General features: G+C 39.5%; 1 protein-coding gene across 1 annotated transcript in view; it reads right to left on the reverse strand.

Moving 5' to 3' along the window:
* Positions 1-25,963, reverse strand: part of WSCD2 (WSC domain containing 2) — a 344,950-nt gene that overhangs the window by 217,651 nt on the left and 101,336 nt on the right. The window contains exon 2 of the mRNA XM_053701694.1: positions 10,451-10,565. Within this exon, the coding sequence (XP_053557669.1) occupies positions 10,451-10,565 (115 nt within the window). The remainder of the gene's footprint in view (positions 1-10,450; positions 10,566-25,963) is intronic.

The raw sequence follows: 25,963 nt of genomic DNA on the forward strand, positions 1-25,963 counted from the left end.
AGCACCTATTGCTGAACAAGCAGTTTTTGCACAGTGAACTATTATGCTTTGGAATTTGAGCAATGTCACTCTGTTTCGTCCCTTATTCAATTAACGGTTTTCTGGTTCCAGAACAACAATTTTTTTTTCTAGATTTTCAATAACAAATTATCATGAATGAGAAGCAGAGTCTTTGGCCAAGTTTTGCTTATTTCCTTAAAGTATGTCTAGTCAGCTTTATTGAATAGTTTCTGCATCTGTATATCTGTCTATCAATTGCTTATCAAATTTGCCTGGGACTACTTAAGGCTGCTTCGCAGTCTCCTCCGTGCCCTGATATTGTGGTTCAACCCTTTGTTTTTGCCTCTCTCTTCATATATCTGCTCTCAGTTGTCATTGGTCTTCATGGCTGCTGAACCTGGCATTACTTTCGACTATCCGTCCAATTTACCCCCATGTACTATGAAAGATTGAACTGATACCTCATTTCCTGACTTCTGGCTTGAACCTGACCTCGGCCTGTCTGACCTCTATACTGCCTGCGGATCCTGCTTACCATTTCTACCGGTGAATGTAAACCTACCAAGGCACAGATCATGTTCCAGTTCATGCTCACCTGCTAAGGCCCAGACCCTGTTCCAGTGTACTCTCCCCTGCCAAGGTAAAGACCCTATTCCAGTGGATGCTCTACTGCAAAAGCACAGGCCCTATTCCAGTGTATGCTCTAGTGCCAAGGCACATTCCTTTCCCAGTGTTTACTTACCTGCCAAGGCAACAGACCCTGTTCCAGTGTATGTTCACCTATTTAAGGCACCAGTGTGGGCATTCTTCTGGTCTAAAGACTTGGTGCAGGCATTTCTCTGATCCTAGGCATGTACATTCATCCTGTATAAGCCCTGAAATAGGCATTTCTCATGTCCAATGCCCCAGTGAGGGCATTCTTCCTCTCCAAGGCCCCTGTGCGGGTACTCCCTTGCCCCGGTGCAAGCACTTTTCAAGTCTTGTGCTCCTATGTACAGATCCCCAGCATCCAAGTTCTGTGTACAGCTCACAGTATCCAAGTCCTGTGAACAGATCTGCAGCATCCAAGTCCTGTGCACAGGTCCACAGCATCCAAGTCCTGTTTACAGCTCCACAGAATCCAAGTCCTATGTCCAGCTCCACAGAATTCAGTTCCTGTTCCTGTACAATATACTTGTTTTCCTTAGTGCTGCCATTATGCCTAAAGGGGAATTAGCTCTTTGAAACCCATCACATTGGTCCCTTATAACTCACACTTAAGTCAAACACCTACACCTCAAAGCTCCAAACCCCAAACCCTGCTCCTTTAAAATTGAATTATAAGAAACAAACATTTCAGAGATGTTTCAACTTTGTGGGACAAATCCCCCTCCACCATAACCCTAACCACACTTTCTCATTTCCTCACAGCTGCTAATTTCTACTCATTTAAATAATGGTGCCCTAATCCTTGACTGCACTTTAAAACAAACAGCATACATTCAACTATAATCAAATTGATTCACTTTCACTCTTTAACCTTGATTACTCTAATATCATACCCATTTTTATCCAGTGCTATTAATCTTGTTATCTCCCCCATTAAAATAACCTCAAATATTTCCTGACTCTTCACCTGTCACGCCGCACCGCTCTAGCTGTTGCTACGGGCACGGCATCTGCTTCCCTGCTCATTGTCAAGGGCTATGCCGGCTCCTGCAGCGTGCGGCGGTGACTTCAACGCTGCACGCTCCTCTCACTCTGAAGCCGGTCAGGATCTCCTGTGGCGCCAATCCTGCGACTATGTAAGTTGCTCACTGTCTACCTATCACTGCCCAAGTATAGGTGTTACTTTGTGTGCTTCTGGGTGTGATTATTATTACTGTATATTGGATTGCCATAACGTTATTGAACTCTGCCTGTCTGACTACTCTGCTTGCTTAACCCCTAAAGTACTGGTTTGCCTCACTGTTAATGAACTCTGCCTGTCTGACTACTCTGCTTGCTTAACCCCTAAAGTACTGGATTGCATCACTGTTAATTAATTTTGCCTGTCTGACTACTCTGCTTGCTTAACTCCTAAAGTGCTGGATTGTCTCACTGTTAATGAACTCTGCCTGTCTGAGTACTCAGCTTGTTTAACTCCTAAATAGTGGATTACCTTACCGTTGCCAAAACCCTGCCTGCCTGACCATTCTAGTGGTTTACCTTTGGACTGCCTTACCATTGCCAAACCCTGCCTGCCTGACCATTCTAGTGGTTTACCCTTGAACTACCTTCCTCTGATTCCCTGCCTGTTGTCGCTAAAGACTATCCTGCCTATAGTGAGTATCGCTTACCTCATCTTGCAAACTTTCTCTGCTCTGGGATATTCCCTATCATTCCGGCTTGACGCCGGGATAAGAAGACTACTGGCCGAGTTCGATCTGATAGTGGATGATCCCACGAGCATTACATTATACTTGGGCCATGGAGCCAAAAGAGGTAGCAAGAGCAGTTTATCTTCAAAGACAGATGTTGGGAACCCATACCACACAATTGCAGAGTGTGGATTTCAAAACTAGAGGCTATAACCGCTCAACTCTCTTCACTGGTTGCAGCTCTGCTCCTAGTACTGCGGCTTCTTCCCCTGCTTCTGGAAGCATACCCCGGATACCATTGCCTGACAAATATGAAGGTACTATTGATTGTAGGGGTTTTCTTAACCAGTGCAGGCTGCACTTCTGTAACGATCCTCTCACCTTCTCTCCTGGATCTCCGCCAGCGCAATAGAACTGCGGCACAATTTGCTGTCGCACCTTGGCACTTGAGACCACTTGGGATAGCAGTACTCTCAAGGCAGCCTTTAGGAGGGGTCTGCATCAACACATCAAAGATGAACTCACTTATCGTGATATTCCTTCTTCTTTGTAGGACTTTATAACACTTTTTATCAGTCTGGACTCTCGCTTTTATGAAAGACAAGCAAAGAGAGACAGAACTCGGAGGGTCCTTCCCTCCCGTCCTTCTATTCGTCCGGTTTCTGCAGTATCCTCTACCCCTTCAAGATCTCCAGTTACCCCTGTAGAGGAACTCATGGATCTCACCTCCTTCAAACCCACAGAGTCTGAAAGACAGAGAAGAAGGAGATTGAGACTATGCTTTTATTGTGGTTCTAACTCCCACCAATTAAAGAATTTTGGCTTTCGGCCGGGAAAAGCCAATGCTTAGAGGATGACACTGGGGTACCTCTAAGCATGATCACTACTAAATCCCCTCACTCCTCTCAGATTCTGGTACCTGTTACCCTTACCTTCCATCAGAATATTGTCCACACTCAAGTCTTCACTGATTCAGGGGCAGCTGGAAAATTTTTGGATCACCGTTTTATGATTCAAGCTGGCTTGCCTCTTCTGCAGAAAAGAGATTTTCTCAAAATAACTACTCTGGATGGCACCACTGGACAACTGGCCTCCTGTGGTACCTCCTGTTTCCACTCCTGCCTTGCTAAAGTCACTCCTCTGCTCCTCATCCCCATAGCCAGTATACATACTCCTTCAAACCTTCCCTCAGTATATGCAGACTTGTTTGAGAAGAAAACAGCTGACGTGCTGCCACCCCACTGTCCTTATGACTGCAAAATTGACCTCTTTCCCGGACCCCCACTTCCTAAAGGGAAGACTTATCCAATCTCCAAAGCTGAAACAAAATCCATGGAGGAGTACATCCAAGAGAGCCTTGCTAAAGGTTTCATTCGCACTTCCTCCTCTCCTGCTGGCGCAGGCTTCTTTTTCATCAGTAAGAAGGATGGTGGGCTCAGACCCTTATCGACTACAGAGCCTTGAACAACATAACTATCAATAATTGCTATCCTATTCCTTTGATCACTGAACTGTATGACTCACTCCAGAATGCTCGCTTCTTCACCAAGCTGGATTTACGTGGGGCATACAATCTGATTTGTATCTTCCCTGTCCACGAATGGAAGACCACCTTCAACACAAGATTAGGGCATTATGAATGCCTCGTAATGCTCTTTGGGCTTTGCAATGCCCCTGCAGTTTTCCAGGCATTTGTCAATGATGTCTTCTGTGACCTCTTCAATCGCACTGTCATCGTCTACTTGGATGACATCCTTATTTTCTCTTCCTCTCTGGAGGAGCATTATAAACACATGAGACAGGTACTTTAACGTCTCAGAGACAATTATTTGATAGCCAAACTAAAAAAATGTGAGTTTGACCAAGTTCAGATCCAGTTCCTTGGTTATGTCATCTCGAAGGAGGGTTTTGCCATGGATCCCGGTAAACTCACCGCAGTTTTAAAATGGCCTCAACCTACTTCATTAAAGGAATTACAGAGGTTCTTGGGCTTCTCCAAATATTACCGCAAGTTTATAAAGAACTTTTCTCAAACTGTCGCTCCACTCATTGAATTGAAAAGACAGTAAACATTGGCCTCCTGAAGCCATAAATGCCTTCTCTCATCTAAAGAAGGCTTTTTGCTCTGCTCCTGTGCTCCACCATCCTGACCTACAATTCCCTTTAGAGGTTGATGCCTCTGATATAGGGGCTGGAGCAGTTCTAACCCAAAGGGATCCTTTAACTTTCAAGTCACACCTTATAGCCTTTTTCTATAAACGCTTTACTCCTGCAGAGGAATTACGATGTGGGTAATCGTGAACTCTTAGCCATAAAGATGGCCTTGACTGAATGGCATAATTGGTTAGAGGGCACTGCCAATCCCATTCAGATTTTCACTGAAAACAAGAATCTGACTTACCTAGAGACTGCTCATCGACGCAATCCTGGGCCTTGTTCTTTTCCCATTTTAACTTTGTGGTCTCTTATTTTCCTGGGACCAAAAACAAAAAGGCTGACGCCCTTTTTCACTCAAGCTATTTATCTGAAGCTCCTATTGAACACATCATACCTCCCACCTGTGTGGTTGCTCAACTGAATACCACCCTTCTTAAAAGACTGCAATGTGCCCAGTCTAGTAAACCTCCTGAAGCCCCCGTGACTTCCGATATCTTTTTTGTACCTCTTAAGCTATGCACTCCTGTGCTATCCTAGGCTCATGATAGTAAACTCTCAGGACATCCTGGTTTGACAAGGACTTTTAAGCATCTTTCCCAACATTTATAGTGGCCTACTATGAAGTCTGATGCTCAGGATTATGGGAAAGCCTGCATAACTTGTGCTGCCAACAAAACTCCCCAATCCTTGCCTCCCAGCTTGCTCCAACCATTGTCCATTCACAAACAACCATGGACGCACATAACAATGAATTTCATTGTGGACCTTCCTCCTTCTGACCATCATACAATTATCTGGATTGTGGTGGATCGGTTTTCCAGACTGGCTCATTTTGTACCCTTAAAAAAAACTGCCTTCTGCCTGAGAATTATCATTTATTTTTCTCTTGCATGTGGTACAACTTCATGGCATTCCTGCGAATATTGTTTCCGGCAGAGGTCCACAGTTCATCTCTACTTTTTGGAGAGCTTTTTGTAAGTTGATTGGAACCACTGTTTCCTTGTCTTCTGGCTACCATCCTCAGACCAATGGACTAACTGAGAGAGTAAACCAGGATCTCAAAGCCTACCTTAGTGCCTTTGTCAATTCTCTCCATACCAACTGCTCTGAGTTGTTACCCCTAGCTGAGCTGGCAAGAAACACTCATTGGCACTCTTCTCTTTGATGTTCTCCATTTCAAGCCACAGCAGGATATATGTCTTCCCTCTTTCTGCTTAGTCCACTGGGGTTTCTGCTGCAGACCGACACGCTACTGAACTTACCACTTATTGGCAACGTATTCGCTCTGAGCTACGATCAGCTGTCTCTAGATACAAGAAGTTTGCTGATCATCATAGAGCTTCTGTACGTGCCATCTCGGTAGGTGAACGTGTTTGGGTCTCTACTCAACATATTCGTCTACATCAACCCTGGCACAAATTGGGGCCTAGGTTTATCGGTCCTTACAAAGTCATGAAAAGTCTCCTGTTGCCTAATAACCTACAAACTGGCCTTGCCCAAAACTCTGCGTATACACTCAGTCTTCCACATCTCACTACTCAAGCCTTACATCAAAAATAGATATACCTGAGTCAGTACTCCTCCTCCTCCACTCCTGGTCAATGGCGACCCTGAATATGAGGTTGCTAAGATCCTGGACTCCAGATACAGGCACAGACAACTGCAATATCTTGTAAAATGGAAAGGTTATTCTGATGTGCATGCTTCCTCTTTGGTCTCTGGATTCCTTGTTGCTCATCCTTTAAAGCCAACTCTGGTTCCCGGAGGGAACCCTTGAGAGGGGGGCTATTTCACGCTTTGCTGCTCTAGCTGTTGCTAGGGGCACGGCACCTGCCTCCCTGCTCGTTGTCAAGGGCTGTGTCGGCTCTTTTTACGCGCGGCGGTGGCATCATTGCAGCATGCTCCTCTCACTCTGAAGCTATTCAGGATCTCCTGTGGCATGAATCCTGTGCCTATGTAAGTTGCTCACTGTCTACCTTTCACTGCCCAAGTATAGGTGTTACTTTTTGTGCTCCTGGGTGTGATTATTATTACTGTATACTGGATTGCTATAACGTTATTTAACTCTGCCTGTCTGGCTACTCTGCCTGCTTAGCCCCTAAAGTACTGGATTGCCATAATGTTATTGAACGCTACCTGTCTGACTACTCTGCTTGCGTAACCCTTAACTCTGCCTGTCTGACTACTCTGCTTGCTTAACCCAAAAAGGGCTGAATTTACTCACTGTTAATGAACTCTGCCTGTCTGATTACTCTTCTTGTTTAACCCCCAAATACTGGATTGCCTTACCGTTGCCAAAACCCTGCCTGCCTGACCATTCTAGTGGTTTACCTTTATACTGCCTTATCATTGCCAAGCCCTTTCCCGTCAGTTTCCTCACTCAAGTGATTCCTCTGAAGCTCCTATTGAACACATCATACCTCCCACCTGTGTGGTTGCTCAACTGAACACCACTCTTCTTCAAAGACTGCAACGTGCCCAGTCTAGTAAACCTCCTGAAGCCCCCGTGGCTTCCAATATCTTTTTTTTACCTCTGAACCTACACAGTCCTGTGCTATCCTGGGCTGATGATAGTAAACTATCAGGACATCCTGGTTTGACAAGGACTTTTAAGCGTCTTTCCCAACATGTATAGTGGCCTACTATGAAGCCTGATGCTCAGAATTATGTGAAAGCCTGCATAACTTGTGCTGCCAACAAAAATCCCCAATCCTTGCCTCCCCGCTTGCTCCAACCAATGTCCATTCCCAAACAACCATGGACGTACATAGCAATGGATTTCATTGTGGACCTTCCTCCTTCTGACCACCATACAGTTATCTGGGTTGTGGTGGATCTGTTTTCCAGACTGGCTCATTTTGTACCCTTAACAAAACTGCCTTCTGCCCGAGAATTATCGTTTCTTTTTCTCTTGCATGTGGTACGACTTCATGACATTCCTGTGAATATTGTTTCCAACAGAGGTCCACAGTTCATCTTTATTTTCTGGAGAGCTTTTTGTAAGTTAATTGGAACCACTGTTTCCTTGTCTTCTGGCTACCATCCTCAGACCAATGGACATCCTGGTTTGACAAGGACTTTTAAGCATCTTTCCCAACATTTATAGTGGCCTACTATGAAGTCTGATGCTCAGGATTATGGGAAAGCCTGCATAACTTGTGCTGCCAACAAAACTCCCCAATCCTTGCCTCCCAGCTTGCTCCAACCATTGTCCATTCACAAACAACCATGGACGCACATAACAATGAATTTCATTGTGGACCTTCCTCCTTCTGACCATCATACAATTATCTGGATTGTGGTTTCCACTGTTTCCTTGTCTTCTGGCTACCATCCTCAGACCAATGGACTAACTGAGAGAGTAAACCAGGATCTCAAAGCCTACTTTAGAGCCTTTGTCAATTCTCTCCATACCAACTGCTCTGAGTTGTTACCCCTAGCTGAGCTTGCAAGAAACACTCATTGGCACTCTTCTCTTCGATGTTCTCCATTTCAAGCCACAGCAGGATATGAACCTCGTGTCTTCCCTCTTTCTGCTTAGTCCCCTGGTTTTTGCTGCTGACCGACACGTTACTGAACTTACCACTCATTGGCAGCGTATTCGATCACAGCTACGATCAGCTGTCTCTAGATACAAGAAGTTTGCTAATCATCATAAAGCTTCTGTATGTGCCATCTCGGTAGGTGAACGTGTTTGGGTCTCTACTCGACATATTTGTCTACGTCAACCATGTCACAAATTGGGGCCTAGGTTTATTGGTCCTTACAAAGTCATGAAAAGACTGTCTCCTGTTGCCTACAAACTGGCCTTGCCCAAAACGTTGCATATACACCCAGTTTTCCACATATCACTACTTAAGCCTTACATCAAGAATAGATATACCCAACTCAGTGCTCCTCCTCCTCCACTCCTGGTCCATGGCGACCCTGAATATGAGGTTGCTAAGATCCTGGACTCCAGATACAGGCACAGACAACTGCAATATCTTGTACATTGAAAGGGTTATTCTGATGTGCATGCTTCATCTTTAGTCTCCGGATTCCTTGCTGCTCATCCTTTGAAGCCAACTCTTGTTCCCAGAGGGAACCCTTGAGAGGTGGGCTATGTCAGAATGCGCCACTCTAGCTGTTGCTAGGGGCATGGCACCTGTTTCCCTGCTCATTGTCAAGGGCTGTGTCGGCTCCTGTTGCATGCAACGGTGATGTGAACTCTGCCTGTCTGACTACTCTGCTTGCTTAACACCTAAAGTACTGGATTGCCTCACTGTTAATGAACTCTGCCTGTCTGACTACTCTGCTTGCTTAACACCTAAAGTACTGGATTGCCTCACTGTTAATGAACTCTGCCTGTCTGACTACTCTGCTTGCTTAACCCCTAAAGTACTGGATTGCCTCACACTTAATGAACTCTGCCTGTCTGACTACTCTGCTTGTTTAACCCCTAAATACTGGATTGCCTTACCATTGCCAAAACCTTGCCTGCCTGACCATTCTAGTGGTTTACCTTTGGACTGCCATTTCATTGCCAAACCCTACCTGCTTGACCATTCTAGTGGTTTACCTTTGGACTGCCTTACTGTTGCCAAACCCTGCCTGCTTGACCATTATGGTGGTTAACCCTTGAACTACCTTCCTCTGATTCCCTGCCTGTTGACTATCCTGCCTATAGTGAGTACCACTTACCTCATCTTGCAAATTTTCTCTGCTCTGGGCTATTCCCTATAATTCCGGCTCGACGCCGGGATAAGAAGACTACTGGCCGAGTTCGGTCTGATAGTGGATTATCCCACGAGCATTACATTACCAGTGCAATTAACCCTAACTGCATTCTCCCCTCACTGCACACCTATACTCTAAAACCACTATGTGATACCCTAAACTAGAATGATCCCCACATAACCCCTCTCCTATGTGTTTTTCCCCCATTGCTATTAATAGTCAACATTTTGTCTTTAACTTTCTTTGATTCTGAGTCCAACTTAATTATATCCTTGCCAAGTTCTGGAGGTTGTAAAGGCTTCCTCCTCTATTTACAGAAAAATTAACAATCCTGATTGGGGGCAAAACTGAGCTTCTACACTCTTCTAATTGCAGTAGGATAAGATTGGTGGAGGGATTGAATTAATCATAAGAGGTAAGTGTGATGGTGAGATTATGGTTAGGGTAAATTTGCAGTGGATCAGGTCAGCCATTAGTGATCTTTGTAAAGGGGTAAGGTTGCAGTTAAGTTTAAAGTGAGCTGGGAAAAAATAGAATAGGATAATTTGGTTAAAATGCAGTAGGACAGTTGGGCCAATGGGTTCAGAATTAAAGTACATTGTTCAAATCGGGACAACATGTTTAGGTACATTTATAGTATGAATAGCAGCAGTTATGGTTCAACTGTGTGGACAATTACCTAACTCATTATACACTTGCTTTAGAATTATAAGACAGACTGGGCCTTCAAACCAATTAGAATCATTGAATTTATTTAATAAAATACAGTCATGTAATTAGTTTTGGAATATTTTTTACCTCCCTTCACCCAGACAATTCTGGGAGGTGATCAGGATTATTACAAAGCTGCTTTATTATTTTGCAAAAGTATAGCAGTTTACAAACCCTAAGGATAGTTTTCATAATATAAAAGCAGACTGCAATATATTTTTCAATGATGTAAGCTCTTTTGCAATATTGCAGGAACAAAATAAGATGCAATTAAGAAGTGTCTGAATCCTTGTCGTAACTACTAGAAAATATTTTTGGCAATGTATATCTGAGTTCTAAAAGACAACTCACAAACAATTTAGTCCAATAGCCTGTGAGAAGTCTTCACATTAATCATAGTAGACACATTTTATAATACATGTAGGCGAAACAGTAATGTAGAATTCAGAACTGGCAGAAGAAAAGAATCTGTTGATGTGCACAAAGTAATAAAGCTCTTTTCTCTTCACCAATCCCTATCCTACCTTTCAGCACAGTTGTCCTGGCAACGAAACACTGTCATTTTTTTGTAGTCAAAAAACGACACTCCACGAAGCGTTCTCTGCCGAGTATCATCCATGTAGCAACCAATGTATCTAGCTGCAAATAAACAAATAAAAATATCTGTTAGAGAAAATCTTGAGATGATGTCATACATTACAGTTTAAAAAAAGCAAAAAAAAACACATCTGCTTAACAGTGATTTAAAGGGACACTAAACCCAATTGTTTTCTTTTGTGATTCAGATAGAGCATGCAATTTTAAGCAACTTTCTAATTTACTCCTATTATCAATCACCCCGAACTAACGTGTTTGGGTGATTTTTATCTGTAAGGGCTTCGTGGCAGCTGCTTAATACATGGATCCCAAAATCTGTAACCTTCAAGTATTATAAATTAGAGATGTACAGGGAAGAAAAAAAATTTTGGATGAAATTTTTGTTTCGTATATTCAGGGAAATCCGTTTTCTCGAATACTAATTTCCTGCACTATTCGGTTTTCGTTTAGTTTTAAAATAAACAAAAATCAAACATTTACTCCCCCCCTGCTAAAATGAATGTAAATGTTTCAGAGCTACAAGTATAAAGTTCACCGGTAGCTACAATACTTACCTTACCTTAATGTGCTCTCGAGAGAAACAAATGAATACTGATGACTTTCCTCAGAATTTATTTGTTTTCTTTATTTTTGTTGGCGTATTCATTCAGATTTCCGTTGCAAATGTGCATTTGTCCGAAAAGAATGAACATCTCTACTGTAAATCAAATACCTGGTTTAGGCAATTTGCAGCATTTTGAAAACCTAAGTTACAGATTTTGCTTTTTTGGCATCACTAAAAAGTGTGGGACAAAGCACATTTTTTATACAAAAAAAATACGTTTGTAATGTACTTTTAACAGAGGAACCTACTGACCTATTTCTTAAATTGGATTTAAAATTGTAAGCACAATGCTCGTACATGAAGCTTTAATTAGCTGATAATTAAGCAAAGAAAAAGTTTTTTCACTATTAGATAAGTCTAACTGAAACATTACTACTGTATTTGTTTATATAAAAGCTATAAGTTAACGTAAATTAATCTTTATAAGTGTAGTGAGTGCATATTCAAGGATTTTATGTTTACACCATTGTAGTAGTATTTTGAAAATTGGTGAGAGTGAACATAAGAAATGCTGTTCCTTAAAAGCCCAGTTCTCTTTTTTTCTTTCAAAAATCCTTTTCAACTGTAAAAAATCCCTAGATCATCAGTTAAAGGGATATGAAACTCAATTTTTTTCTTTCATTATTTAGATACAGCATGCAATTTTAAGCAATTATCTAATTTTCTCCTATTATCAAATTGTCTCCGTTCTCTTGGTATCTTTATTTAAAAATCAGGAATGTAAAGCTTAGAAGATGGCCAATTTTTAGTTCAGCTCCTGAGTAGTGCTTGCTGATTGGTGGCTAAATATAGGTAAATATATATATATAGCCACCAATCAGAAAGAGCTACCCAGGTGTTGAAAAAAAAATGGGCCAGTTAGAAAACTTACATTTTTAAATAAAGATGGCAAGAGAATGAAGAAAAATTCATAATAGGAGTATATTAGAAAGTTGCTTAAAATTATGCCGTATCTGAATCATGAAAGAAAAAAATTGGCTTTTATATCCCTTTAAGAGATTTGTGATTAATACTAGCCCTTTAAAAGGACTCTTTCATTCAATACATAAATAAAAAAGAACACTCATGTGTGCTAAAAGACACCGCCTGCAAGTGACAGGGAAAAAGGTCCCTCCAGTCAACCCTGCACTAACATCATTACACCTTGAAAGCTATTTTCAATTTTTTATATTTTTTTGCAAATGTTTAACAGTGTTTTATATAGCACTCAACTCTTTTTTTCTTTTATTAGTTCCTATTAGAAAGAACATTTCACATTAAGTTAGAAATTTAACATGGCTTTAATTTAGATTTGGAACTTTTTGGTAGCTGACTATCACATAGGGCTAGATTACGAGCTAACTGTTATACACAAGTGATAAGGAGTTTATTGTGGCTCCTTGCGTACATCGGAATAACACGCTTATTAGGAGTTAAAAGTAAATGCATGCTTGAGCGCAATTGAATTTAATGTTCATTGGGATAGCTCGACTTCAGAGCTTTGGTTAATGGTTATGCTGGACAAAAAAGTTGCACAAAACAAATCAAAATTACATTTAAAAAAAAAGTTACACTCATAATAACACTGTCTAAGAAAATAAAATATTGCATAAAATTTTTATAAGGGCTCAAAGATATGAGGTCTCAGGTGATAGAAGCGTGAAACGCGTAAGATAGGAGCTTACCAAGTGTCTGACGATAAGCCTGCTCCTAAATAAAACTTCATTTCATCTACTTTAAAGACTCAGCATTCCTTTTTCCTCTTTTGATAGAAAAAAAGGCAGGCAAAGGGCTTTAACATAGACATACATACATATACTTGTCTAAAGATGTATATGTATATAAATATATATATATATATATATATATATATATATATATATATATACACACTATATATATACAGTATTTATATATATATATATATATATATATATACAGTACATATATAAATATATATGTGTTTATGTGTACATGCATATTTATATGTGTATATATGTATTTACAGAGATATATACACATATAAACACATAAATACAAATGTATACATATATAGAAGTGCTTTGGAGCCCTTTACAGTCAAGTAGCTGAAAACATGTAAAAACATGTAAAATCATATCATATGCAATATTCACATTTAATAAAGTGTTTAACTGTGTTTGTACTGTAAATATTTCACTTTCCAAAGTTCTTCACATAGGGGAATATGTTCTTAGTATTTTTAAAAAAGATATTCATATATATATATATATATATATATATATATATATATATATATATATATATATATATATATATATATATATACACACATACAGTCACATGAAAAAGAAAGTACACCCTCTTTGAATTCTATGGTTTTTGCGTATCAGGACATAATAACAATCATCTGGTCCTTAGCAGGTTTTAAATGAGGTAACTACAACCTCAGATGAACAACAACACATGACATATTACACCCTGTCATGATTTATTTAACAAAAATAAAGCCAAAATTGAAAAGCCTTGTGTGAAAAACTAAGTGCACCTTATGATTCAATAGCTTTTAGAACCAGCTTTAGCAGCAATAACTTGAAGTAATCGTTTTCTGTATGACTTTACCAGTCTTATACATCGTTGTGGAGTTCATTGAGGTTTGCGGGCATTCGTTTATGCACAGCTCTCTTAAAGTTTCAACACAGCATTAAAATCAGGCTGAGGTCTGGACCTTGACTGGGCCATTGCAACACCTTGATTATTTTCTTTTTCAGCAATTCTCTGGACTCTAGAATACTTTGGTATACAGAGAAGTTCATGGTCGACTCAATGACTGCAAGGTACTCAGGCCCTGTGGCTGCAAAACAAGCCCAAATAATCACCCCTCCACCACCGTACTTGTCAGTTAGTATTAGGTGTTTGTGCTGATATGATGTGTTTGGTTTTCACCAAACGTGGCACTGTGCATTATGGCCAAACATCTTCACTCATCTGTCCAAAAGACATTGTTCCAGAAGTCTTGTGGTTTGTTCATATGCAACTTTGCAAACCTAAGCTGTGCAGCAATCTTCTTTTTAGAGAGAAGAGGCTTTTTCCTGGCAACCCTTTCATATAAACCATACTTGTTCAGTCTTTTTCTAATTGAACTTTAACATTTAACATGCTAACTGAGGCCTGTAGACTCTGAGATGTAACTCTTGTTTTTTTGCAATTTTTCTGAGCATTGCATGGTCTGATCTTGGGATGAATTTGCTGGGGTGTCCACTCCTAGGAAGATTGGCAACTGTCTTAACTGTTTTCCACTTAGGAATAATATTTCTCACTGTAGAATGATGGCCTTTAAATTGTTTGGAAATGGCTTTATAACCCTTCCCAAATTGATGGGCAGCAACAATTGCTTCGCTAAGATCAATTAATCAAGGGCATTTGATTAGTAGCACCTGGCTGCTGGAAGCAGTAAGGGTGTACTTAGTTTTTCACACTATGGCTGCTCCATTTTGGCTTTATTTTTGTTAAATAAATCATGACACAGTGTAATATGTCATGTGTTGTTGTTGATCTGAGGTTGTATTTACCTAAGTTTAAGGTACCTGCTAAGGACCAGATGATTGTTATTATGTCATGAAATGTAAATAGAATTAAAAGAGGGTGTACTTTCTTTTTCACATGACTTTGAATATATATATATATATATATATATATATATATATATATATATATATTTTACAAAAAAAAAACCACATTATATATATATATATATATATATATAGAGAGAGAGAGAGATAGATAGATAGATAGATAGATAGATAGATAGATAGATAGATAGATGATAGATAGATAAATATATAAAAGTGTATTTAAGAATAAATAGAACATATTCTATATATTCTTCCATGTGAAGAATATTGGAATATGAAATGTTCATATTTCCTTTTGGGGTATAGCACTTGGTTAAACGCGATCAGGTTTGGGCGCGAGTAAGGGTGTTATTTTTTCTCTCTCGCTCCATTATAGTCTATGGGGGAATATGTTAACTCAGTCGTGATATTCACAAAAAGCCTTCGCTTAGTGGATATAAGCTTGGCTCTAGTAGCTTGGTGTGTGGAGTGGTGATCCTTATGAACTTTTAAATTAATTAATAAATATTGGTTTTACTTTTAACAAGCACGGTCTGAATTTCTTGCAGCTATTTGCTGTTTTTGCTCATTTTGTGTTCAGATTGGAAATACTGATTTGCTGGAAATCCTTTTGCAGAGTCACTGGAGGGAGGAGGGTCCAGAACTCCGAACTCGGCAATCTTCACAAGCGCAGACGGGCAGCTCCAGTGTAGAGGGGCTATATTGTTTGCGAGACATTGAGGGAGTTGGACATTCAGATACATCTATTGATGAGTACTTTTAGAATACTCATATTTGTTATAATGTTTTATTCTTGACAAACCTAAAGACATCACCATGCAGATACTATACTTGTTAATAAATATGTAAGTATTACATAGTTGTTGATACTTCTGCCATTATAAACGCTTGCTACAAATTCCAATTCTAGCCCATAGAATGCTTACATCTCAACTATTAGGTCATGTGATGTGATTGTAAATTTAATTTTTTATAAAGGCATCAGAAATTAAAGGGATAGTCTAGTCAAAATTAAACTTTCATGATTCAGATAGAGCATGCAATTTTAAGCAACTTTTTATTTACTCCTATTATAACAATTTCTTCATTCTCTTGGTATCTTTATTTGAAAATGTAAGCTTAGAAGCTGGCCCATTTTTGGTTCAGCACCTGGGTAGCACTTGCTGATTGGTGTCTTTTAGATATATTTACTTCTTTCTTTTTTCTGTAGTGTAGTAGTCCTTCCTCACCCTGCCACCTCCCTGATCCCCCCAAAAGCTCTCTTACTCTCCCTCTCCTACTGCCCACTGCCATATTTGTTACTGGCAGCCAGTCTTCCTATAACAAATAACATTTATTTAATGTTTATGTGTTTTAGTTTTTTCTTTCTGTAGCATAGAGACCCCCCTCCTCCTTCAAGATTACTTTTTTCTGTAGCATAGGATCTCCCTCCCTCTCTCCCACCTCCCTCCTTCCATCTCATCTTACTCTCTGTAACGATCCGGCGATCTGGCTTCATATGGTAAGGGAGCAAATCAGTGGTCCCTTCCTGTCCCCAGATGCAGTGAAAGCAGATTGGAGCTCCACCTTTTCAGGTTTGCCTGAAACAATATTTAAGTATCAGCTGCTGTTAAAACTTTCTGCTAACTAAAATTCTGCAGATTTAAAGATTGACAGCCTCTGCTTTTGGCCGATTGGCAGCCAGTGAGCAGGGGGCAGCATTGCACAAGCAAATGATCGTTCAATGTTAAATGTGAGGTCAGGTGGATATGTTTAAAGTAGCAAACCATGTCTGTCTGTCTTTTAATAAATAGAACCCTATGGTGAGAAGTTAGCACAATCATTATATTGATGAGTGCACTTCTAATCTGGCTCTCATGCAGTGAGTATGGACTGTCATGGAATACACCATAACGACAAATGCACAATTGAATAAAACATGCCTATGGGCTGATATAAGCATAATCATAGTATTGCTGAAAATGTTATAAAGGTGAAATCAGTCTTTGAAGGCAGTCTCACTTTACTACACTTCTCTGTAGGAGGAGCTGCTTCTTTGATACTGGCAGAATGTTAAAAGCAGCATTGTCGGGGGCGGAGCCAACTTTGAAGCCAGACGGTCGCACATCTCAATAGCTCTGAATATATTACATATAAAAATCAAGTTTTGCGACCGTCTGTGAACAACTTATTCATTATCTTGGCTATTATAGAAGAACTGAAACTGCAGCTGCTCTCAGCAACTAACTTTAGAGAGAGTAACTCCATATAAACAGATCCCCTCAACCCGAGCACGCTCAGCGCTGAATACGAGACCTGCGGTATCCATCTTGCGGCCTAAACAGCACTCTCAACAGAGAGCAAAATTTACCACAGACTATTATTTCTAATCCCTAACTTAGGGACCTACTGCATTGTTTGGCTATGGAAGACGCAGAGCGCATTCTGGAACGGATGCATATTCTCTTGGATGGGTGTGCGGGCATGTTCGGATGCCGATTGTCAGTGGTGCCTCAACAGACAGTTACAACGCTTGCAGCACACGCTGCCCGCTCACCCATTTCCAAAGATGTCCCAGAGTATAGGAGAGATATGGGACCACAGAATCTGTCACCTCCCTCACACCAAACACGGACCCCCCTGGGAGTGAAACACATGTCGGCGGCATGCTGCAGTACAGCGGTGGATTTCGGTGACAAAATTTTCGTGACTGACTACATGCGTCCCCCATTCAGGGCTAGCCGAGCCTACGTACCATCTGTCGATACAGATTGCAGTGTCCTGGAGAGGTGCTGGGCATCCTGTGTTGCGACTTGCGGTGGCCTGTGGGATCAGTTTCGTGTAGCGGCAGCTTGGAAAGTCTCCTTCTCCACATGTTCAGTGCTGTTCCCTTATTCAGGTGGCCTGAATCAGCATCGCTTGGGCATCAAGATTCAGAATCTCAGCATACCGTACGGGCTTATCCCTAGAGCTCTCGTCACACTTCACATGACAGGACCTCGGCAGTCTCAGGGGCGCAAAGGTGTCGGCTAAACTTTTATTTTCCTAAGGCTCAGCACTGAGGTAGCACATCATGTATATGTACCTGCTATCAGCCTCTCCTGTGTAAAGGTAGCCCCAACGATAATATAAAGACTTGACTATTGCCCTAAGCCTCGGCTTCAGTGACGGTTCTGAACCGGTCCTCTAAGTTCAGAACATTATATTTAAGTCATCATCTACTTTTTGAGAGCCGGTGTGGGTTGACTGACTTTTAAATAAACCTAAGGTGGTGAGCGGTGGGTGCTTACAGACTTCCTATAAAACCACACACTTGCCTTCCCACAGACTTTGAAATTGAGGATTACAGGATAGCTCTAGCTCATTAAAATATATCATCTGTTTTAGTCTTTACATTTAAAGTGTTGTTTAGCTATTTACATTTAAGAGACCTAGTATTGTTGGACTTCCTCAGCATCAACGATACAAACTGAGACACTATTTTCCTGCAAATATATCTTATTTTTCAAGAGAAACAATAGGAAATGTATATGGGATAGATGCCTTGCTAGTACTAACATTTATTACTTAACTTTTGTTTGGCTATATGCTTCCTCTTGACTGTTTGAAAGCAGATGTTTATATCTTATAACTTTTGAAAATGGGCAGTACAACAGGCTGAAGTCCTTCCTCACTTATTTACTTCTTCCACTTTTCTATCATATTGCCCCCTTGAAGTAAACAATTTTATCCACTATGTTTTTTTTAACCCATATGTTACCTGATGTGTTGTTTCTGCACATTTAGATGATTGTAGGACGAGAGCTCAAACTAAAGTTGTAACTTGTTACTGAATTGTTACCCTCAGATATATTACAGGTTTTTTCATTTTAAAAATGATGGCAGGTACAAAGCATAAAGTGTAACAGAATAATATACTGATATAGGTTGAAATATCATGTTAGTTGTCAGAGGCTGATTACTGCATTTTATTAGTGGCATGGTTATTATCTATAGGACCACATCTTGCCGTGGGGTATAGGGCCCGTGCCCACACGGTAGGATTTTCTAATATATATCTGCTGTCTGGGTTAATTATTACATTTAATCACATAACCGCGTATAGGAACAGTTTGACATTGTTTAATTACATAATTGACTATAAAGTAATATACCTATAATGCAATATATCATATGTAATTCGCCATCATTTTCTCTCGCTTTCATGTTCACTATGTGCTCGCAGGATCTGAAGAGGTTTTGTTTCAATATACAGTAATCTCATACTCCCTAGTCGTATAATCTACCTTAATTGATTTCTGCTACTTAAAAGTATGGTCATGTAGGTCTAGGTAGGGGCTGGAATAGTCCTTATTTCAGACTAATTCTTTTTTCTCACACATTTGTGCCGCCTATGCTATGATCTTAATCTCTTCAGGATGCCCTTTTTCCTAGCGCAGGCTGGACCTGCTCCTACACTTAGCTTCCTATTCCTTAAGTTCAGCACGCCACCTCCCCCCCCCCCCAAATAGTGGAATATACCTCCTAATTTAGGAGGGTTAACTTTGCGGCTTCTCTTGCCTATGCCGCACCCCTATTCTTATTCATCCCACCATATAATTTACGCATTAGAATGATTTTATCTTTTTTTACAAACCAAACATATATACTTCCCTAAGCATCTCTTATATAACTAATTAAGCCTAACCGGTCTTAAATGTCCATTAAGGGAATTCTATTCCTATGTGTAAAAATAGCTTCACAGAAAAATAACCTATAAAATCCGAGGTCACAATTGTGAGATCCAATTTCCTTTTACCTTCCCTCACTTTTAGTTATTTCCCTTATGCTTGGTCCATGATGGACCTCTAGCGTGGATCAGAGAAGGTTCACCTTGACATAGGCACTGCATAATAACTTTGTTGTTCTGTTTATGTTCTATTATGTAACACTTTCAGAAAACCTACTGTATTCCATTTTTGTTACATACCTATACTGTTTGTATGCCTATTTTGTGTACCTCAATAAAGATTGTTTAAAAAAAAAAAAAAAAAAAAAAAAAGCAGCATTGTCATCTGCAGAGAAGGTGTAATGTAAATGATCCCTTTAGACCAGGGGTTGTGGGTTAATTTTATACACACACACATATATATCCCAATATCCCACTGACACCATTTGACTATTATTTAATTAACCCACTGTACACCAATGTATTTTTTAAATATATATATACAGTGTATATATATACTGTATAAATATATATCCCACTGACACCAATTAATTATTATATAATTAACCCACTGTACAGAAATATATATATATATATATATATATATATATATATATATATACACACACACACATTGGAGTACAGTGGGTTAATTATATAATAATTCATTGGTGTCAGTGGGATATAAATATATATAAATACATTATGGATCCCCCTGACACCAATTAATTATTATTTAATTAACCCACTGTACAGAAATGTTATATATATATATATATATATATACACACACAGTATATATCCCACTGACACCAATTAATTATTATATAATTAACTCACTGTACAGAAATGTAATATATATATATATATATACACACATTGGTGTACATTGGGTTAATTATATAATAATTCATTGGCTATGTTGAGTGGTGGGCCTGTCAGAGTGAGCATCGGGTCGCGGCCCATTAGAAGGGCCGTCGCGGCTCGGCAGTGGGCTGCGGCCCGGCTGTTGAGAATCACGGCTTTAGACTGTATTGAATGACAAAGCAATTTACAAGTGGGAACCAAACTCATCATGTTTTGTTACAATACAATATTGAAACTATATGAGCTTGGGAATATGTAAATATGCAGTGTGTTATATGTATGTGTTATATGTATGTATTATTTTTTAGAATACTATATTATGTATTTAAAGTACATTGGTGCTGTGTTCTCTTTTTAGGAAGAAGATTAAATCCCTTAACTACCGTTGTTTAGCTGTCCTGGGCTTCTTTTTGCTGCGGTCTCGCATTCAGTGGCTTAGTTACCTGAGACAGGTCAAGGTGCAAGGCCAATAGGGATAGATCATACATGAAAGAATATCAAAACAACTATTTAAAAGGGCAAACTCTAGGGGGTATGAGCAACCTTGAGTTATTGGCAATTGACTCCTTTATAGGAATATATCAATAAGTACAACTTGTCAATATTCCCTTCCTATCCAAATAATCTCAACTTAATTATCAGTTGCTTGGGACTTGTTAATCAGGAGTTTTTATGTTCCATTGTACTATGCTGTTTAGTTTGATATAACCAGTTGAGCATAATTTTGTCAACCTGTATGTGTATGTGTTTGTCAACCTATGTCAACAGATCGTGTTTGTTATTTTACAAAATACCTTAAAGGGACAGTAAACCTTAAAAATAATGTTATATAATTCTGCACATAATGCAGAATTATATAACATTATTTAAGTGCTATAGTTCTAAACGCCTTTTTTCTCTTTAAATATGTAAAAATTACGGCGCTTTTACAGACCCGCTCTCTGCTGAGCGGGTCTGTAATATTTAGTCAGCGCATCGGGCCAGCTGTATAGTCACAGCCCGGCCCGACCGCGCCATAAGACTAAGTGCAGCTCGCTCCTGTGGAGCGAGCTGCACTTAGTCTTATGGCGCGGTCGGGCCGGGCTGTGACTATACAGCTGGCCCGATGCGCTGACTAAATATTACAGACCCGCTCAGCAGAGAGCAGAGAGCGGGTCTGTAAAAGCGCCGTAATTTTTACATATTTAAAGAGAAAAAAGGCGTTTAGAACTATAGCACTTAAATAATGTTATATAATTCTGCACTATGTGCAGAATTATATAACATTATTTTTAAGGTTTACTGTCCCTTTAATAAAAAAACTGTTAAAAAAAAAATAAAAAAATAGCTTATATAAAGTACAGACACAGTCAGATGATGGTATGCAAATATCAAGACTCCAACAAAAAAAGGCTAAGCAGTTAATTAGAAAGATTAATGCTCGTGCAGAAAAGACGATAGCACAGACAGTAAAGCAGTGGCACAAAGTGCAAAATTATGCATTTAGGAAGAAAAATCCAAACATTAATTACAGACCCAATGACACTTTACTGAATGCTACAATTGAGAAACATGAATTTGGAATTATAATTTCAGATGATTTAAAATGTAGTAACAATGTAGTATTGCAATGAGAAAGACCAGTAGAATGTTTGGTTGTATTGGTGGAGGTGTTTGCAGCTGAAATAGTAAAGTTCCTATGACACTTTACAGATTACTAGTTAGGTCTCATTTTGAGTATTATGTAAAGGACGGATACTAAAATGGTACATGGAGAGGCTCAATTACCTAAATATGTCAGCTGAAGGGTAGTAGATTCAGGAGAAATTTGTGGAACCACTTCTTTACAGAAAGGGTGATTAATTAATGGAATAAACTAGAGATTCGTCACAAAAAAAATTTTTAGTTTAATTTTAACTAAATGAAAATCCAAATGAATGCACCAACAAACATAAAGAAAATACTGACGAAAATCATCAGTATTCATTTCCTTTATTTAATTTTTAAGCTCTTAATGCTTACTTTAACTTGCGCTCTGTGCTCTGGAGAGCACATTAAGGTAGTCACAGGTAAACTTGTCACCTATAGCTTTGAAACATTTACATTCGTTTTAATAAAACCAAATGTAAATGTTTAACGAAAATTCAATTTTTGTTTTGTTTTGAACGTAGCAAATAGTGCAGCCAACGAACATTTGAGGAGAGGAATTTCCCTAAATATCTGAAATGAAAATTTTGTCTGAAACAAAATTTTCTTCCCTGCCCACCTCTAATATAAATTTCCACAAGAGATGGTAATGACAAACACTGTGGGGGACTTTAAGAATGACTGGAATAAGCATAAAGCTATTCAGGGCGTATTATGGCCTAGGCCCACAAGGCCGGTGCCTAGGGCAGCAGATTTGGAAGGGGCAGCACATCTGCCCTATCCTGTCTCTAAAAGCCAGCACATAGTACAGTGAGCGATAAAGTGCAGGCTTTTACAGAGAAGACAAGGCACGTGCACTGATTAAAGTCACTCTTTACAGGCATTGCTCCATTAAACCCTTGCTTAATTTTGAGCTGCCGGCATTTTTGCAGTCAAAGCTTTCTTGGTGAGAAACTTGCCAGGGTGTATGCTTATAAGGTGAGGCTGGAGAAGACCTTGTGCCGATTTGATGCCTCCCCTTGTCAGCTGTGGTGGATCTGCGAACGCAGTGCTTATTGCAGGTCTTAGTTACTAACAGACTGGATGCGTCTGTGCACTGCTTAGATCAGCCTGTGATGTCTAATCGTAAACTCTCAGCGCTAATGTATGTTAGCTACTAATAGCTAGCCGTCTCTGCATTCATGTGATGTATAATCATAAACTCTCAGTGCTAATGTAGGTTAGCTACTAATAGCTAGCTTTCTCTGCATTCATGTGATGTCTAATCATAAACTCTCAGTGCTATTGTATGTTAGCTACTAATAGCTAGCTTTCTCTGCATTCATGTGATGTCTAATCATAAACGCTCACCGCTAATGTATATTAGCTACTAGTAGTTAGCTTTCTCTGCATTCATGAACCCACTAAGTAAATAATAAAACGGACACTTAAAACGTTTCATTACTTGAATGATGGTAATTACTGTATGTTATTGCATGTAAAGGGCAGTGATAGTTTTCAAAGTGTATTCTGCTTTCCCTCCCTTCCTCTCTCCCTTCTTTCCCTTTCTCCCTCCCTTCCTCAACTCACTCCCTCCCTCAACTCCCTCCCTTATTTCTTTCTCTCAACTCCCTCCCTTGCTCCCTTGTATCACTTTTTTTCCCTTCCTTCTTTCCCTCCCCCATTTTCTCCTCTCCCTACCCACTTTTCTCTTCTCCCTCCCTTCCTTCTTTCCTTTCCCTCCCTTTTCTCCCCTCCCCTTCTTTTCTCTCCCTTCTCTCAGTGAGAAAATGGTATGAGATGCATGAAATTCAACCCACCTGTATGCAAGTGTTTTGCTAGCCATTTTCTTTTGAATTGTTATGAAAAAAAACAAAAACATTTTACACACTGACCCAAAATAATATTAAGGGGAAATAAGGCCTTAAACCTTTTTTTTTGGGGGGGGGGGGGGGGGGGCAGCAGAATTTTGAGTGCCTAGGGCAGCACAAAACCTAAATACGCCCCTGGCTATTCTATAAACTAGATACGTTTATACTTTTAGGAAATATCAGGCAGACTTGCTCCTATGGTTCTTATTTGCCATCAAAATCTATAAGTATCTAATACAGCACACAGGACACCCAGCATTTACTCAGCATGAAGCTTGATTAAAAGCAAAGTTACCACCTTTGGCTAGATGATGATAGGCCCATGTGTCAATTCAAGGTCCTTTTTACTTAGTTTGCAAACTTACCACCATACGTGTTTGCTTTTCACTAAACACACTGAAATACACAGCCCACAATTTAGTAAACCTCCCTAGATATGTACAAAACACGGAAGTAGATAAAGCTTTAAAACTGGATTGGGTATACATCCTATACAAGCACTCATTCAGATACAGCTATCTGTGCCACCCTTATTTGTATTGTCTCTCTCTTACTCCCTCTCTTGTCTCTTGTATTCTCTCTCTCTCTCTCTCTCTCTCTCTATATATATATATATATATATATATATATATATATATATATATATATATATATATATATATATATATATATATAAAGCACACAGATGAAGTCCTGCACTCACTTACAAGCACTCAGCTAAAATTAAAAGCAAAAATGGAAGAGTTAGTTACCGCATCTGGACAAATGGGACAAGCCCAGGTACCACTTCAAGGTCTCTACCAAAACATGGGTCCCTAAACAGCCACACAATGCAAGCTCTCAATCAAGCAAGCTGGGAACAAGTGAAGAGTGCACAGACTTATGTAATCACCCTAGCAATATACAAAACACGGAAGGTGACTGCACTCTCGGAATTGACTGGGTACACATCCCATGACCCTTTAACATGCACAGCCCTGGGTGATCAATCGCATTCTCAGGAAGCTCCACTGTCCCCATAGTTCCAGGCAGTTAACCCCAAACAGGTCTGGGTGCAAGGCCCATAGGGAAAATTACAAAACAAATTAATAAAGCACACAGAGGAAGTCCAGCATTTACAAGCACTCAGCTAAGATTAAAAGCAAAAATGGAATAGTTAGTTATTGCATCTGGCCAAATGGGACAAGCCCAGGTACCACGTCAAGGTCTCTTCCAAAACCTGGGTCCCTTAACAGCCACACGATGCAATCTCTCAATCAAACAACGTTTTGGGAGAGACCTTGACGTGGTACCTGGGCTTGTCCCATTTGGTCAGATGCGGTAAATAACTCTTCCATTTTTGCTTTTAATCCTAGCTGAGTGCTTGTCGGTGAGTGCTGGATTTCCTCTGTGTGCTGTATTATTATTATTTTTTAAATTTTTCCTATGGGCCTTGCACCCAGACCTGTCTGGGGTTAACTGCCTGGGACTCTGGGGACAGTGCAGCTTCCTGAGAGTGCTATTGAGCACCCAGGGCTGTGCATGTTGCAGCATCATGGGATCTGTACCCAGTCCAGTCTGAGAGTGCAGTCCCCTTCCGTGTTTTATATATATATATATATATATATATATATATATATATATATATATATATATATATATATATATATATATATAGGGTCACCTGCAAAATTGATGCTTTACGGTTGGTTGCTTGATTATCATTTCTAATATCCTGTAAAAGGTTCCCACACAATGGTATAGCAGAAATTAGCCTGAAGCACATAGAAAAATATATTATTATGACAGAGCTTCTAGAAGGTACTGCAGGTACAAACATTACTTTTATGCACAGTAATCCAACAATATTATCCAGGATTTTATATAATGTAGTTCAACCTAAAGAACAACAATGTGTGCTTCTGAATCAGTGATATTTAATCTCCTTTCCATTAGTCTCATATAATTTAATGGAAAAGTATAGGGAACAATTTATTGCAGTTTGAAAAAGCAGACATTTTAAAAAATGTTCACAAATTGAAACTATGACAACATGGTTGGAACAACCTGTGAAAAAAACAGACTGTCTCATTGAACTGTTTGAAAACTGTCTAGGTTGGAGTTTAAGATACAAAGATATTTAAGATATAAATAGGCTTGTCTGATTTCTATAGGTAGACTTTTCCCTGCATTATTCTCTTTTTTTTATGAAGTGGTTCTGCAAATTAATATGA

This window comes from Bombina bombina, chromosome 2, assembly GCF_027579735.1.
Source record: "Bombina bombina isolate aBomBom1 chromosome 2, aBomBom1.pri, whole genome shotgun sequence".
Classification (NCBI taxonomy): domain Eukaryota; kingdom Metazoa; phylum Chordata; class Amphibia; order Anura; family Bombinatoridae; genus Bombina; species Bombina bombina.